The sequence below is a fragment of the Haematobia irritans genome, chromosome 2 (genome assembly GCF_050003625.1).
Source record: "Haematobia irritans isolate KBUSLIRL chromosome 2, ASM5000362v1, whole genome shotgun sequence".
Classification (NCBI taxonomy): domain Eukaryota; kingdom Metazoa; phylum Arthropoda; class Insecta; order Diptera; family Muscidae; genus Haematobia; species Haematobia irritans.
In genome coordinates, this window is record NC_134398.1 from 102,111,316 (window position 1) to 102,124,888 (window position 13,573).

Consider the following 13,573-nt stretch of genomic DNA (forward strand, 5'->3'; position numbering starts at 1 on the left):
CGGTGATAATTTTTTGTGTGTAGTTTAAGTATGAATTAAATAAAGAATAAACATTTTATAATCAACAGTTACAATCTTTATAAAGCATATGATACCGAACCGCCATTTTTATACCCACCACCATAGAATGGTGACGGGGGTATAATAAGTTTGTCATTCCGTTTGTAACACATCGAAATATCGATTTCCGACTATATAAAGTATATATATTCTTGATCAGGGAGAAATTCTAAGACGATATAACGATGTCCGTCTGTCCGTCTGTCTGTCTGTCTGTTGTAATCACGCTACAGTCTTCAATAATGAAGCAATCGAGCTGAAATTTTGCACAAACTCGTCTTTTGTCTGCAGGCAGGTCAAGTTCGAAGATGGGCTACATCGGTCCAGGTTTTGATATAGTCCCCATATAAACTGACCTCCCGATTTGGGGTCTTGGGCTTATAGAAATCGTAGCTTTTCTCCAATTTGCCTGAAATTTGAAATCTAGAGGTATTTTATGACCATAAAGAGGTGTGCCAAAAATGGTGAGTATCGGTCCATGTTTTGGTATAGCCCCCATATAGACCGATCTCCCGATTTTACTTCTTGGGCTTATAGAAACCGCAGTTTTTATTCAATTTACTTGAAATTGGAAATCTAGAGGTATTGTAGGACCACTAATACGTCTGCCAAAAATTGTGAGTATCGGTCCATATTTTGGTATAGCCCCCATATAGACCGATCTCCCGATTTTACTTCTTGGGCTTATAGAAACCGCAGTTTTTATTCAATTTACTTGAAATTGGAAATCTAAAAGTATTATAAGACCACAAATACGTGTGCCAAAAATTGTGAGTATCGCTCCATGTTTTGGTATGGTCCCCATATAAAACGACCTCCCGATTTGGGGTCTTGGACTTATAGAAACCGTAGTTGTTATCCAATTTGTCTGAAATTGGAAATCTAGAGGTATTGTAAGACCACAAATACGTGTGCCAAGAATAGTGAGTATCGGTCCATATTTTGGTATAGCCCCCATATAGACCGATCTCCCGATTTTATTTCTTGGGCTTATAGAAACCGCAGTTTTTATTCAATTTACTTGAAATTGGAAATCTAGAGGTGTTGTAGGACCACAAATATGTGTGCCAAAAATTGTGAGTATCGGCCCATGTTTTGGTATGGTCACCATATAAAACGACCTCCCGATTTGGGGTCTTGGGCTTATAGAAATCGTAGTTTTTATCCAATTTGTCCAAAATTAGAAATCTAGAGGTATTTTAGGACCATTAAGAGGTGTGCCGAAAATGGTGAGTATCGGTCCATATTTTGGTATAGCCCCCATATAGACCGATTTCCCGATTTTACTTCTTGGGCTTCTAGAATCCGTAGTTTATATACAATTTGCCTGAAATTGGAAATTTATAGGTATTTTAGGACTATAAAAAGAGGTGTGCCACAAATGGTGAGTATCGGTCCATGTTTTGGTATAACCCCCATATAGACCGATATCCCGATTTTACTTCTTGGGCTTCTAGAATCTGAAGTTTTTATCCAATTTGCCTGAAATTGGAAATCTAGAGGTATTTTCGGGCCATAAAGAAGTGTGCCGAAAACGGTGAGTATCGGTCCATATTTTAGTAAAGCCCCCTAAGAAAGATCTCCCGATTTAACTCCTTGGGTTTCTAGAAACCGTAGTTTTTATCCGATTTGCCTGAAATTGTAAATATTCTGGTATTTTAGACTCACAAAAACGTGTATCGGATTAAGTTTTTATCGGTCCATTTGGTAATGCCTCCATATAGACCGACTTCACTTCTTGAGGGTATAGAAGGCGCACTGATCATGAAAATTGCTTGAAACTCAATGTAAAATTTCCAGATTTTACTTCTACAGATTTAAGATTTCAAATCAAGACGTTATTTTATAATGTTCTTGCACACTTACAAGAGATGTTAATGATTCCTCTAAAACTCAAACAAAAATGGTTCTTATAAATCCAGAATCTGATATAGTCCTCATAGGTGAAATCTTTAAATTTATCTTCGGGAAGTGTCCCCAAGTCCTCAAGCCCTCCTGAAAGGAAACCCTAATATTTGGTTCATGGTGGTGGGTATTTAAGGTTCGGCCCGGCCGAACTTACTGCTGTATATACTTGTTTATGTTATTATTATAATATGTGCTTACTCACCAAATTCTGTTTTAATTGTTTGACCTAATCTGAAGTGTAGCCGGTGATTAGTAGAAACACACACTCATTATTGTTTATGGAATTTTATTAATAGAAAATAAATTATGTATTTATCAGTGACAATGCAAATATAGTACATATTAAAAATAGTTTGTATAAAATGCGCAAATATTTGGACATACATTGGTATATATCCGTGTACACTTAATTATTATTTATGTAAATAAATTAACAAATATGGGTTTTCTATGCTGACATAAATTTTTCACCTGTTCGACTAGTTTGGCGCTGTATAGGGAGTAAAAGTCTAAAATGTCATATATTATCCTACAAAATAATTATAAGTCTTTTCGCAACAAATTGCTCATAATTATTTGTTCTATTTATTGCATATGTGAAGAAGCTTTACAGAATTGACTTCTTAATATTTCATCTACTATGCAATATTGCATTATGCAAAATATCAAAGAGAGATTAAAAGTCTTGATGTTTCCACCAATTGATTAATGCTTAAGATTCATGTTTTATGAGAATTTTGTTCTTCTGTCAGGACAAAATTGTGGTCTGCTGGTGTCTATCAGATTGTTTACAAAATCTGCACATTTAAGTTGATTACTAATATGTCCATTTAGAGCGTATGGCGAAGGCGGTTCGACATCTTCGGAAATAAAACCATTCACTGAATGTATATTATTGCATTTATCTTCCGAAGTCAGACTAGATACCCGAATGTGTCCACATTCTAGTGTTGAACAAATTCCATTTCTGTAAATCGATGATAATATTTCGGAATGTAAATCATCACTTAATATATGATTTATGGTATTTAGTGAATGTAAGGACGATTCCGTTGAATCTATGTCAACTGTTTGTCTTATAGTAGTACAAGGCGAAGAAGGTGATGCTGAAGTCGCAACAGAATTATTTTTAGTGCTTCCAAGTCTTGTTGCAATATGAATTTCAATGTGTCTTCTAGCAAGTTCCACATTGTCTGCCATACCGGTTACTTCAAAAATTGGTTCCTTGTCTCTTGAGGGTGTGACAATATATGTCTGCGTTTCGTGCTGTATATGCTTAATTGTATTGCCTTTGGTTCCAACAACCAACCCCACTAATCTATACGGAACGCGTACTTGCACTGTCACCTGCCCAGGAGTTTGTACCGATGAGGTACCGTGCATTTTATGTTGTCCAATTATTTGTTGCTTTCCTCCTAAAGTTGGGGAAGCTACACCAACACTTTCGTTAATACGACGAGTTGCTCGTATTACAGTGAAATGTTCTGCCGCTGATAATATTTCCAGTTTGGCCCGACTTACGTCCTCTTTGCGCCCTGTTACCACAAAAACAGGCTCCTCATTTCGTACTGGTGTTTTAATGTAAGTGTTTGTTTTAGCTCTCAAAGCTTTAATTTTACATCCTTGCCTGCCAACAATTTCCGCCACATGTTCTGAACTTGGCACCGGAACACATTCTGTCATATTTTGTGATTTCTTTGAACGTTCTTCGTTTATTACAGATGTAACCAGGGGCAATGGCTGATTGATATTTGCAAGGGAATTACTTCTGCTTATACTACTTCCTTCAATTGATGAAATTTGTTGTTTAATGGATGCATTTGCTGCTGAGACGATGCATTGATTTTGAATAAAAACTTTGGATGTCATGTCATATCCACTATTTAAAGACGAGTACTTTTGGTTTATCAACGACGGTGAATTGTTTTGCTGATTATTATCAATAAGAGACTTTGTGTCCCCAGACGTCGAATTCAAAGGGTCAATGTTTTTTAAATTTAGCATAGTTAATTCCACCGCTAGTTTTAAAGTTCTCTCGTCATCATCGCTCGTGCAGATACTAGCACCTGAACCGTCTAGTTCCTGCAACCCTTCTAACATATCTTGACAATCATCTTGTGGAAACTCTGTATCTGGGACTAAATCAGCACAATTAGAGAACATATGTTCGGCGTCGGTTTTGTAACCACTGTGAACTGCAGCCAAAATTGAACCATTTAGAGGTCCATCGTTTCGTGTAAGTAGTGTGCCATGATGGCGTTGGTGTGAAATTTCACGAGCTATGTACGGATTGGCTGTTTGCGGCAAAGAATTCGCTATGGGGTTGCCTCCATTAATAACTAAGCCATTGTTTATGCAAAATGAAGATATATATGGCGCTGTTACCTTTAGGTTTACAGTTGATGAAGTATGTGATGTTTTGCAAGATGATATAGGTGATTGTAGACAATTTATCGTTGCCATTGCATATGGAATTTCGTTATGGATAGTATAAATTGATGGTTCATTTTTTGTGCAGTATAAAATTACTTAAGAATGTTGTCAACCATATATAGCCACTAAACAAAACAGTTTCCTGCCCATGGTGCTCAATGTATCGCTTCTTCATTGATTATAACACAGTGCCTTTTCTATAATACGACATGTAGTTGAATGTATTACCATATCTTGGATCGAACACACTTTGTCATGACTATAAGACAACCGCGATTATCGCCCTTTTACTTAGATATAACTACATAGTGAAGTGTGAAAATATTCTTGCGAATTGTATGTTGAGTATGTATCGCAACATATTTTGATTTTTGTACTAGATTTAGTTTCATATAAGTTTTACGAGCATAAGTGCGAGCATTAGTCCTTATCAGTCTCCGTATAAAATGATTTTAATTCGCCTATGTGTTAATTCACTTTGTTGTTGGTTTTGTATTCACATAAGTTGTACTTTATGCGTAGTTTTGGATCATGAACAGTCTTTGCCAAAATGTATTTATTTGTTTTAACAAAAAACAGCGAGTTGCCATGTTTTCAATTAAAATGCCGGAAAATAGATAAAGCTATCGCTAGAATACACAGATGTGTCAACAGTAAACTTTGACATGCGCATTAAGAAATGTCAACCCAAAAAATTTTGTAGCTCAGGGCGATGTTGGCAGACAATTGGGGATGATAAAATTCAGTCGAATATACTATAGATATCCACACATTTACACATATAAAATATGAACAGTATGTAATTTCAGGACACAACGTGGACTGTCTTCAAATACTTACCCTCACGCCTGATGCAAGAGCAATTCACTATAGTGTAGTACATTCTTGTTATGAGCCGGATCAGATTCGTATTTTTGTTTTTCGTTTTTTACGCTATGTACTTAGGCTAACATATGAAACCCAATGTATAACATGTTATGTATATTGTAATTATAAAATTATGTTTCTTTTAATGAATTGTTAATTCATGTCTTTACCATGTGAACAGACGACGAAAGTCTTTTCTATAAGCTTTATTTATAGTTTTATTTGAAGTCTGTAGATACAAATATAATATATTTGTATCAATAATAGGGCAATTTTACGCTAAATTGGGGCCTTTATGGCAAGCACAGTTTTACACACGAAAGTGAATGAGGATATTGCTTGCGAAGACTTTTCTTTTGCCCATTCTTTATGATTCTATGATTTTCGCTATGTGTGACTCAGTCAGCCATCGTAAGTTGAATATTGCTTTTAGTAGTGTTGTACGATATGTTTATAGCTTGTGGAGATATGACCATGTTTCATATGTTCGGGAAAGTCATTATCATGTAAGCTTTGACAATCTGTTGAACATAAGGGCTCTTATTTTACTGCATAAAGTTGGTTATAAACAGGAACCCCATAGCCTCTTTGAGAAACTGCGATTTGCGCAGTCAAACAGAGGTAAAATAATAATACCATTTAACAAATTACATCTAACTTTAAACTGAACTTTAATTATAAGACATTGTCTTGTTGTGTACGTAACCATTAAATAAATAAATATCCTTATAGACTAATGTATATTTATCCACTTTATACTTTCCTATTTAGATGTAAAATGACATTTCTTTTTAACGTTACGCGATAATTTTATGATATATAGTTGAATAAATTGCAAGCCAAATCGACGAACAGTTAATTGAGTCCGTATTACAAAATTCGTAATAGTTCATCTCGGAACATAAAATAGAATTCCGCTATGTATATCAAAATTGTTGATACCATCTTAACACCTTCAAATTTGTTGGGAACTATATATTTAAAGGTGTATATTCCCATATACAAATATTTAAATATGAAGCAATTTGGACAAATGTTTTTTAAAGTTTTACAAAATCTCTAGACTCAAAATTTACCTAAATCTGAACCAATTTCAACTAAATTTGCTATGCATAGTAAACATGATAATTTCATTCCTTTTGCACAATTTTAAGTAAATCGGAGTGAAATTTTGACCTACGTTGGTCTTATGACTATAAATCGGATGACAGATATATTGTAACGGTAGATGTTTTTTGATGTTGGGGTCTAGGTTCTTGTCTTTTGATCATCACTACTGCCTAGTTACGGAAACTGAGTGCCATAATGTAACAATTGGGTTGCTATTTTAAGCTGAAATTAATCCAAAATTATCATTGTTTGTAAAAGGACCGTAGATGTACTGGCCTTGCCCGCATCATCCAATGTTTCTAAAAGAGTTATCAATTCAAATTTATATTAGAAACCCCTAACTCCAAATCCTTTTGGCTCTCTTTGATTTAAATACTAGTTTAATTCATTTTCAAGGAAATTATGTCTATTCAAAAATTTATAAATATAACGACAATATGAAAATAAAACATTTACATATGTTTTTTTAATAGCTTTGTAAATAAATAAATTTGTATAGTAAAATTAAGAACACAATATTATCAAGTTAGAACAAGAAGAACAAAGAAATATATAAACAATTTTATATAACCATTTACTCAAAATCCATTGGTGCAGAGGTCTTTGCAGTAACGGAGGTGCAGAATTGGAATAATGTACTTATATAATATTTTACTAAGATATAAATTGTATGAATAATCAAATTAATAATTATGTTTTCCTGTTTTTATACCCTAAACCACATAGTGGTCAGGGTATAATAAGTTTGATCGGCCAAAAAATGTGCCTACCAGAAATATTGATTTTAGACCCCATAAAATATATACCGATCGACTCAGAATCACCTCCTGAGTCGATCTAGCGCTTGGTGTCCGTATGTATGTTGTTCACAGGATTCCGGTCGCAATTATTAACCGATTTTGATGAAATTTGGTACAGGGAGTTTTTTGGGCACAAGGACGAACGCTAGATATAGATATAGCTCCCATATATATGTATCGCCCGATTTCGACAAATGGGTCACGTTGCGCGTTTTTTTCAAACGGATCGCCACCAAATTTGGCAAATGGCAATCTTTTCCATCGCCCTTCAAGTCTGCAAAATTTCATCCAAATCGGTTCAGATTTAGATATAGCTCTCATATATATGTATCGCCCGATTTTCCCAAATTTGGCCACAAAACCTTTATTTATCAACCGATCTTACCCAAATTTGGCTAAATGTAGTCTTCTATAGCACTAACTATATGTGCAAAAAATCATCGAAATCGGTTCAGATTTAGATATAGCTCCCATATATATGTATAGACCGATTTTCCCAAATTTGGCCATAGAACCCTTATTTATTAACCGATCTTACTAAAAGTTGGCTAGATCCAGTCCTCTATAGTACTAACTATATGTGCAAAATTTCATCGAAATCGGTTCACATGTAGATATAGCTCCCATATATGTATCACCCGATTTTGAAAAATTCGCCCCTAATAACCTTATGTTTGACCATACAGGCCTCATTTCGTAACTGATCTTACTCAAATCTTGCACGAGGTAACCTTTTGTGGTATTAATCAAACCCGCAAAATATTATGCAAATTGGTTCAGATTTAGATATAGCTTCCATATATATGCATCGCTCGATTTTCCCAAATTTGGCCATAGTACTCTTATTTATTAACCAATGTTACTCAAATTTCAAATTTTGATGTACCAGCCCATCGTACTTATACGTACTTGTAGCTCTTACATAAGAATATTGCTCGATTTTTACAAATTTGTATTTATTACCAACACTAATTTAACGATTTTCTCTTTTTTAATAATGGGCTCAATATTAGTAGCATACTAACTCCGTAGGCGCAATATCAACACAGGCAGTGTTGCTAGAAGTAGGGGAAATTCCCTATATGTAGGGTTTTTCTAATATTTAGCGTCTTGTAGGGCCACAATGTAGGACATTTTCACTCAACTCAATTTATAATAATTTTTACATTTTGGTGGCTCTAGAGGAGGAAATTAGAAGCCGGCAAGGCTTGATCTTTAACAATATGTGGTAAGCTTTATTCCTGTAGAGAATTTTGTCAACATTTTATTTCTATAGAACATTTTGTCAAAATTGTATTTCTATAGAAATTTTTTTCAAAATATTATTTCTATAAAAAATTTTCTCAAAATTTTATTTCTGTGGAATTTTTTCTCAAAATTTTAATTCTATAGAATTTATTGTCAAAATTTTATTTCTATAGAAAAATTTCTCACAAAAATTTGTTTATAGAAACTTTTTCAAAAATTTTATTTTTATAGAGATTTAACAAAAAAGATTACTAATTTGGGTAGAATTCTACCAACTGTGGCAATACAAATTTGTATTCTAAGTTATATACGTTGCATATTCATGTTTAAAGATAATAAAGTACTTAGAACTATTTATGTTTTGTAAAATTTTTTAAATTTAACGAAAAATATAGTGGGGAAAATTGTTTGGAAATGTATGGGAAAGTAGGGAACTTTTTTTGTCCTTGTAGGGTAAACCGAACATTTTCCGTGGCAACATTGACTATGAGCTATAGTCAGATTGACACAAAGCACCCATAGACATGTACCCCTTAATTTTCTTAAATATGCAACTGCGGTTTATCTCCCAGACCAGATATGTTACCCCACAAATGCTTATGCTTACTAATTCTGTAATGGTGGTTTAGGGTATGATATAGTCGGCCCCGCCCGACTTTCTACTTTACTTACTTGTTATATAATATTTTTGTTTTTGCAAGCTTATTAAATAAAAAACATATACATATATATTACGAACAATTTGTTTTACACATTCTTTTTCTTAAAAAAATTAAATCATTTATAGTTTATGAAGAGAAATCAACTCGCAAAATTAAAAATGTACGTCACGAGAACGAATTTGTACGTCAGGGTGACAAATTTTTCGTCTAAAATGAGCTAACGTAACATTTCAAAATGTGTGCCTACCAGAAATATTGATTTTAGACCCCATAAAATATATACCGATCGACTCAGAATCACCTCCTGAGTCGATCTAGCGCTTGGTGTCCGTATGTATGTTGTTCACAGGATTCCGGTCGCAATTATTAACCGATTTTGATGAAATTTGGTACAGGGAGTTTTTTGGGCACAAGGACGAACGCTAGATATAGATATAGCTCCCATATATATGTATCGCCCGATTTCGACAAATGGGTCACGTTGCGCGTTTTTTTCAAACGGATCGCCACCAAATTTGGCAAATGGCAATCTTTTCCATCGCCCTTCAAGTCTGCAAAATTTCATCCAAATCGGTTCAGATTTAGATATAGCTCTCATATATATGTATCGCCCGATTTTCCCAAATTTGGCCACAAAACCTTTATTTATCAACCGATCTTACCCAAATTTGGCTAAATGTAGTCTTCTATAGCACTAACTATATGTGCAAAAAATCATCGAAATCGGTTCAGATTTAGATATAGCTCCCATATATATGTATAGCCCGATTTTCCCAAATTTGGCCATAGAACCCTTATTTATTAACCGATCTTACTAAAAGTTGGCTAGATCCAGTCCTCTATAGTACTAACTATATGTGCAAAATTTCATCGAAATCGGTTCACATGTAGATATAGCTCCCATATATGTATCACCCGATTTTGAAAAATTCGCCCCTAATAACCTTATGTTTGACCATACAGGCCTCATTTCGTAACTGATCTTACTCAAATCTTGCACGAGGTAACCTTTTGTGGTATTAATCAAACCCGCAAAATATTATGCAAATTGGTTCAGATTTAGATATAGCTTCCATATATATGCATCGCTCGATTTTCCCAAATTTGGCCATAGTACTCTTATTTATTAACCAATGTTACTCAAATTTCAAATTTTGATGTACCAGCCCATCGTACTTATACGTACTTGTAGCTCTTACATAAGAATATTGCTCGATTTTTACAAATTTGTATTTATTACCAACACTAATTTAACGATTTTCTCTTTTTTAATAATGGGCTCAATATTAGTAGCATACTAACTCCGTAGGCGCAATATCAACACAGGCAGTGTTGCTAGAAGTAGGGGAAATTCCCTATATGTAGGGTTTTTCTAATATTTAGCGTCTTGTAGGGCCACAATGTAGGACATTTTCACTCAACTCAATTTATAATAATTTTTACATTTTGGTGGCTCTAGAGGAGGAAATTAGAAGCCGGCAAGGCTTGATCTTTAACAATATGTGGTAAGCTTTATTCCTGTAGAGAATTTTGTCAACATTTTATTTCTATAGAACATTTTGTCAAAATTGTATTTCTATAGAAATTTTTTTCAAAATATTATTTCTATAAAAAATTTTCTCAAAATTTTATTTCTGTGGAATTTTTTCTCAAAATTTTAATTCTATAGAATTTATTGTCAAAATTTTATTTCTATAGAAAAATTTCTCACAAAAATTTGTTTATAGAAACTTTTTCAACAATTTTATTTTTATAGAGATTTAACAAAAAAGATTACTAATTTGGGTAGAATTCTACCAACTGTGGCAATACAAATTTGTATTCTAAGTTATATACGTTGCATATTCATGTTTAAAGATAATAAAGTACTTAGAACTATTTATGTTTTGTAAAATTTTTTAAATTTAACGAAAAATATAGTGGGGAAAATTGTTTGGAAATGTATGGGAAAGTAGGGAACTTTTTTTGTCCTTGTAGGGTAAACCGAACATTTTCCGTGGCAACATTGACTATGAGCTATAGTCAGATTGACACAAAGCACCCATAGACATGTACCCCTTAATTTTCTTAAATATGCAACTGCGGTTTATCTCCCAGACCAGATATGTTACCCCACAAATGCTTATGCTTACTAATTCTGTAATGGTGGTTTAGGGTATGATATAGTCGGCCCCGCCCGACTTTCTACTTTACTTACTTGTTATATAATATTTTTGTTTTTGCAAGCTTATTAAATAAAAAACATATACATATATATTACGAACAATTTGTTTTACACATTCTTTTTCTTAAAAAAATTAAATCATTTATAGTTTATGAAGAGAAATCAACTCGCAAAATTAAAAATGTACGTCACGAGAACGAATTTGTACGTCAGGGTGACAAATTTTTCGTCTAAAATGAGCTAACGTAACATTTCAACCCAGTGATGAATTTTTCGTGTGATGAACATATTGACATCCCATAGATCACTATATTACGTCCAGGTGGTGAAAGTATTTCATCAATACGATTATGCTTTTCGTATCTGCGATTATTCTCTTTCATCCATGCGATGATGAAATACTTCAAAAGGACGATTCTCTTTCGTCATCGCGATGAATGCTTTTCCTAAATTTGACGTAATCCATTCATCAATATGATGTAAACCGTTCATAAATTTGATGTAATATATTCATCAATATAAGTAAATTTTGTGGTAAGGGCGGATGTTCGCTTCATAAACAAATTTATATTAATGAATGGACGAATATTATTATATTCGTCCACTCGATAGTATCAATTCGCTTACATTACGACCATTTCCGTCCTTATCACAAATTTGATTTGTATTGGTGATAGATTACATCAATTTGATAAATGGATGATCAGAAATATTTTCTACGACACTTTTAATAAACAACCATAGTGTTTTTTGTTTTAATTGAATTTTAATTTTATTTATTTGAAGTAAAGTACAACTATCGATATAAATACATGTATAAAATAACATGCAAATATTTACTTTTCTTCGAAAGCTGTTGATTTTGATAGATTGACGATATAGATACACAAACATTATGTTAACTTAATAGTGTTTAGATCACCAATAGCAAGGATGAAAAGTTTTATAGGTTCAGCCTGTGGAGTAAAAAAACTTGTAAATAAGAATTAAAAAATTGATATTTTTAATTATTGTAAAATATATTCGATCCTATTAGAATTTTGAACAAAATTTAAGTCACCCTTTTTGTGCCCAAATGTTCCTTTTCCTTTACTGAATTGAATTCATCCCTGTGATGAACTTATTTACATCCCATATACGACTATGTTACGTCCAGATGATGAATGTATTTCATCTATGTGATGATATTTTTCGTATCTGCGATTATTCTCTTTCATCCATGCGATGATGCAATTCTTCAAAAGTACTATTCTCGTTCGTCATCGCTACAAACGCCTTCGTCATAGCGATGAACTCTTTCCCTAAATTTGACGTAATCCATTCATCAATATGATGTAATAGATTCATCAATTTGATGTAATCGATTCATCAATACGATGTAAACATCAAATTGATAAATTGATTATTAGAAATATTTTCTACGACACTTTTAATAAAGAACCATATTGTTTTTATTTTAATTAAATTTAAATTTTTATTTGAAATATGTACAACTAACGAAGTAAAAACGTATACAAAATTTTTCATACACATCTACCAAAGCTGTTGATTAAATTGATCATCTAGACACACAAACATTCTGTTACCTTAATTAGTGTTTAGATCACCAAGGATGAAAAGTTTTATGGGTTCATCCTGTGGAGTAAAAAAAATTATAAAGAATTTGAAAATTGAAATTTTAAATTATTGTAAAATATATTCGATCTTTTTAGAACAAAATTTAACTCACCTTTTTGTGCCCAACTGTTCCTTTTCGTTTTGAATTGTTTGCTCATCCAATTCATCTTTATTCTTTAATTTCTTTATCCGTATTCAGTTTTCACAGAACGAAAAATGTTGCGGCATTTATCTGTAAATTTAGAAATACTTCCATAGACATATAAATGTTAAAAAAAAAATAAATTGACCAAAAAATAACAAAAAATCGTCATTTTGGTTAAATTTTTTTCCATATATAACACTTCATGTTTTCTTTTTATTTTATTCACATTTTTGTTTTTATTTTCACTTTCACATCTTTAAGCATTAGCTCTTTATTTTCGGCACGCGCGACCACCTTTACACTTTGGACTAAACTCAACAACTGAGAGGAACCATTTGAAATGTTCTTACCGCACAGAAAAAAGAAAAAAAAACAATATTTCTACCACACAACTACGTATGGATGTGTTATTGCATTAGTATTTGAATACATGTCAACGGAGTAGATGAAACTTTTCGTCTATTTGATTACTATTTTCGCCAATTTGACGACTTTTATTATTCTCATATGTCTTGTAAGCCAATTTAAAAACAAACATGTGAACAAATGTTTGCTCAAA

General features: G+C 32.9%; 1 protein-coding gene and 1 long non-coding RNA gene across 2 annotated transcripts; both read right to left on the bottom strand.

Annotated features, from left to right (window-relative positions):
* Positions 1-2,237: 2,237 nt before the first annotated feature.
* LOC142225903 (uncharacterized) lies at positions 2,238-5,067 on the bottom strand. Its single transcript, XM_075295760.1, has one exon. It carries the CDS (start codon positions 4,429-4,431, stop codon positions 2,695-2,697), a length of 1,737 nt encoding a protein of 578 aa, XP_075151875.1. The 5' UTR covers positions 4,432-5,067; the 3' UTR covers positions 2,238-2,694.
* A 7,735-nt stretch (positions 5,068-12,802) lies between these two features.
* Positions 12,803-13,340, bottom strand: LOC142223557 (uncharacterized). The gene is made up of 3 exons (XR_012718787.1): positions 13,241-13,340; positions 12,982-13,101; positions 12,803-12,887 (listed from the first exon to the last, which is right to left on the bottom strand). It is a non-coding gene; the product is annotated as an uncharacterized LOC142223557 (long non-coding RNA).
* Between the last annotated feature and the right edge of the window lie 233 nt (positions 13,341-13,573).

What these genes read in the sequence shown, in the direction of transcription:
- LOC142225903 (XM_075295760.1), bottom strand. Translation starts at nt 4,431, where the DNA reads ATGGCAACGATAAATTGTCTACAATCACCTATATCATCTTGCAAAACA.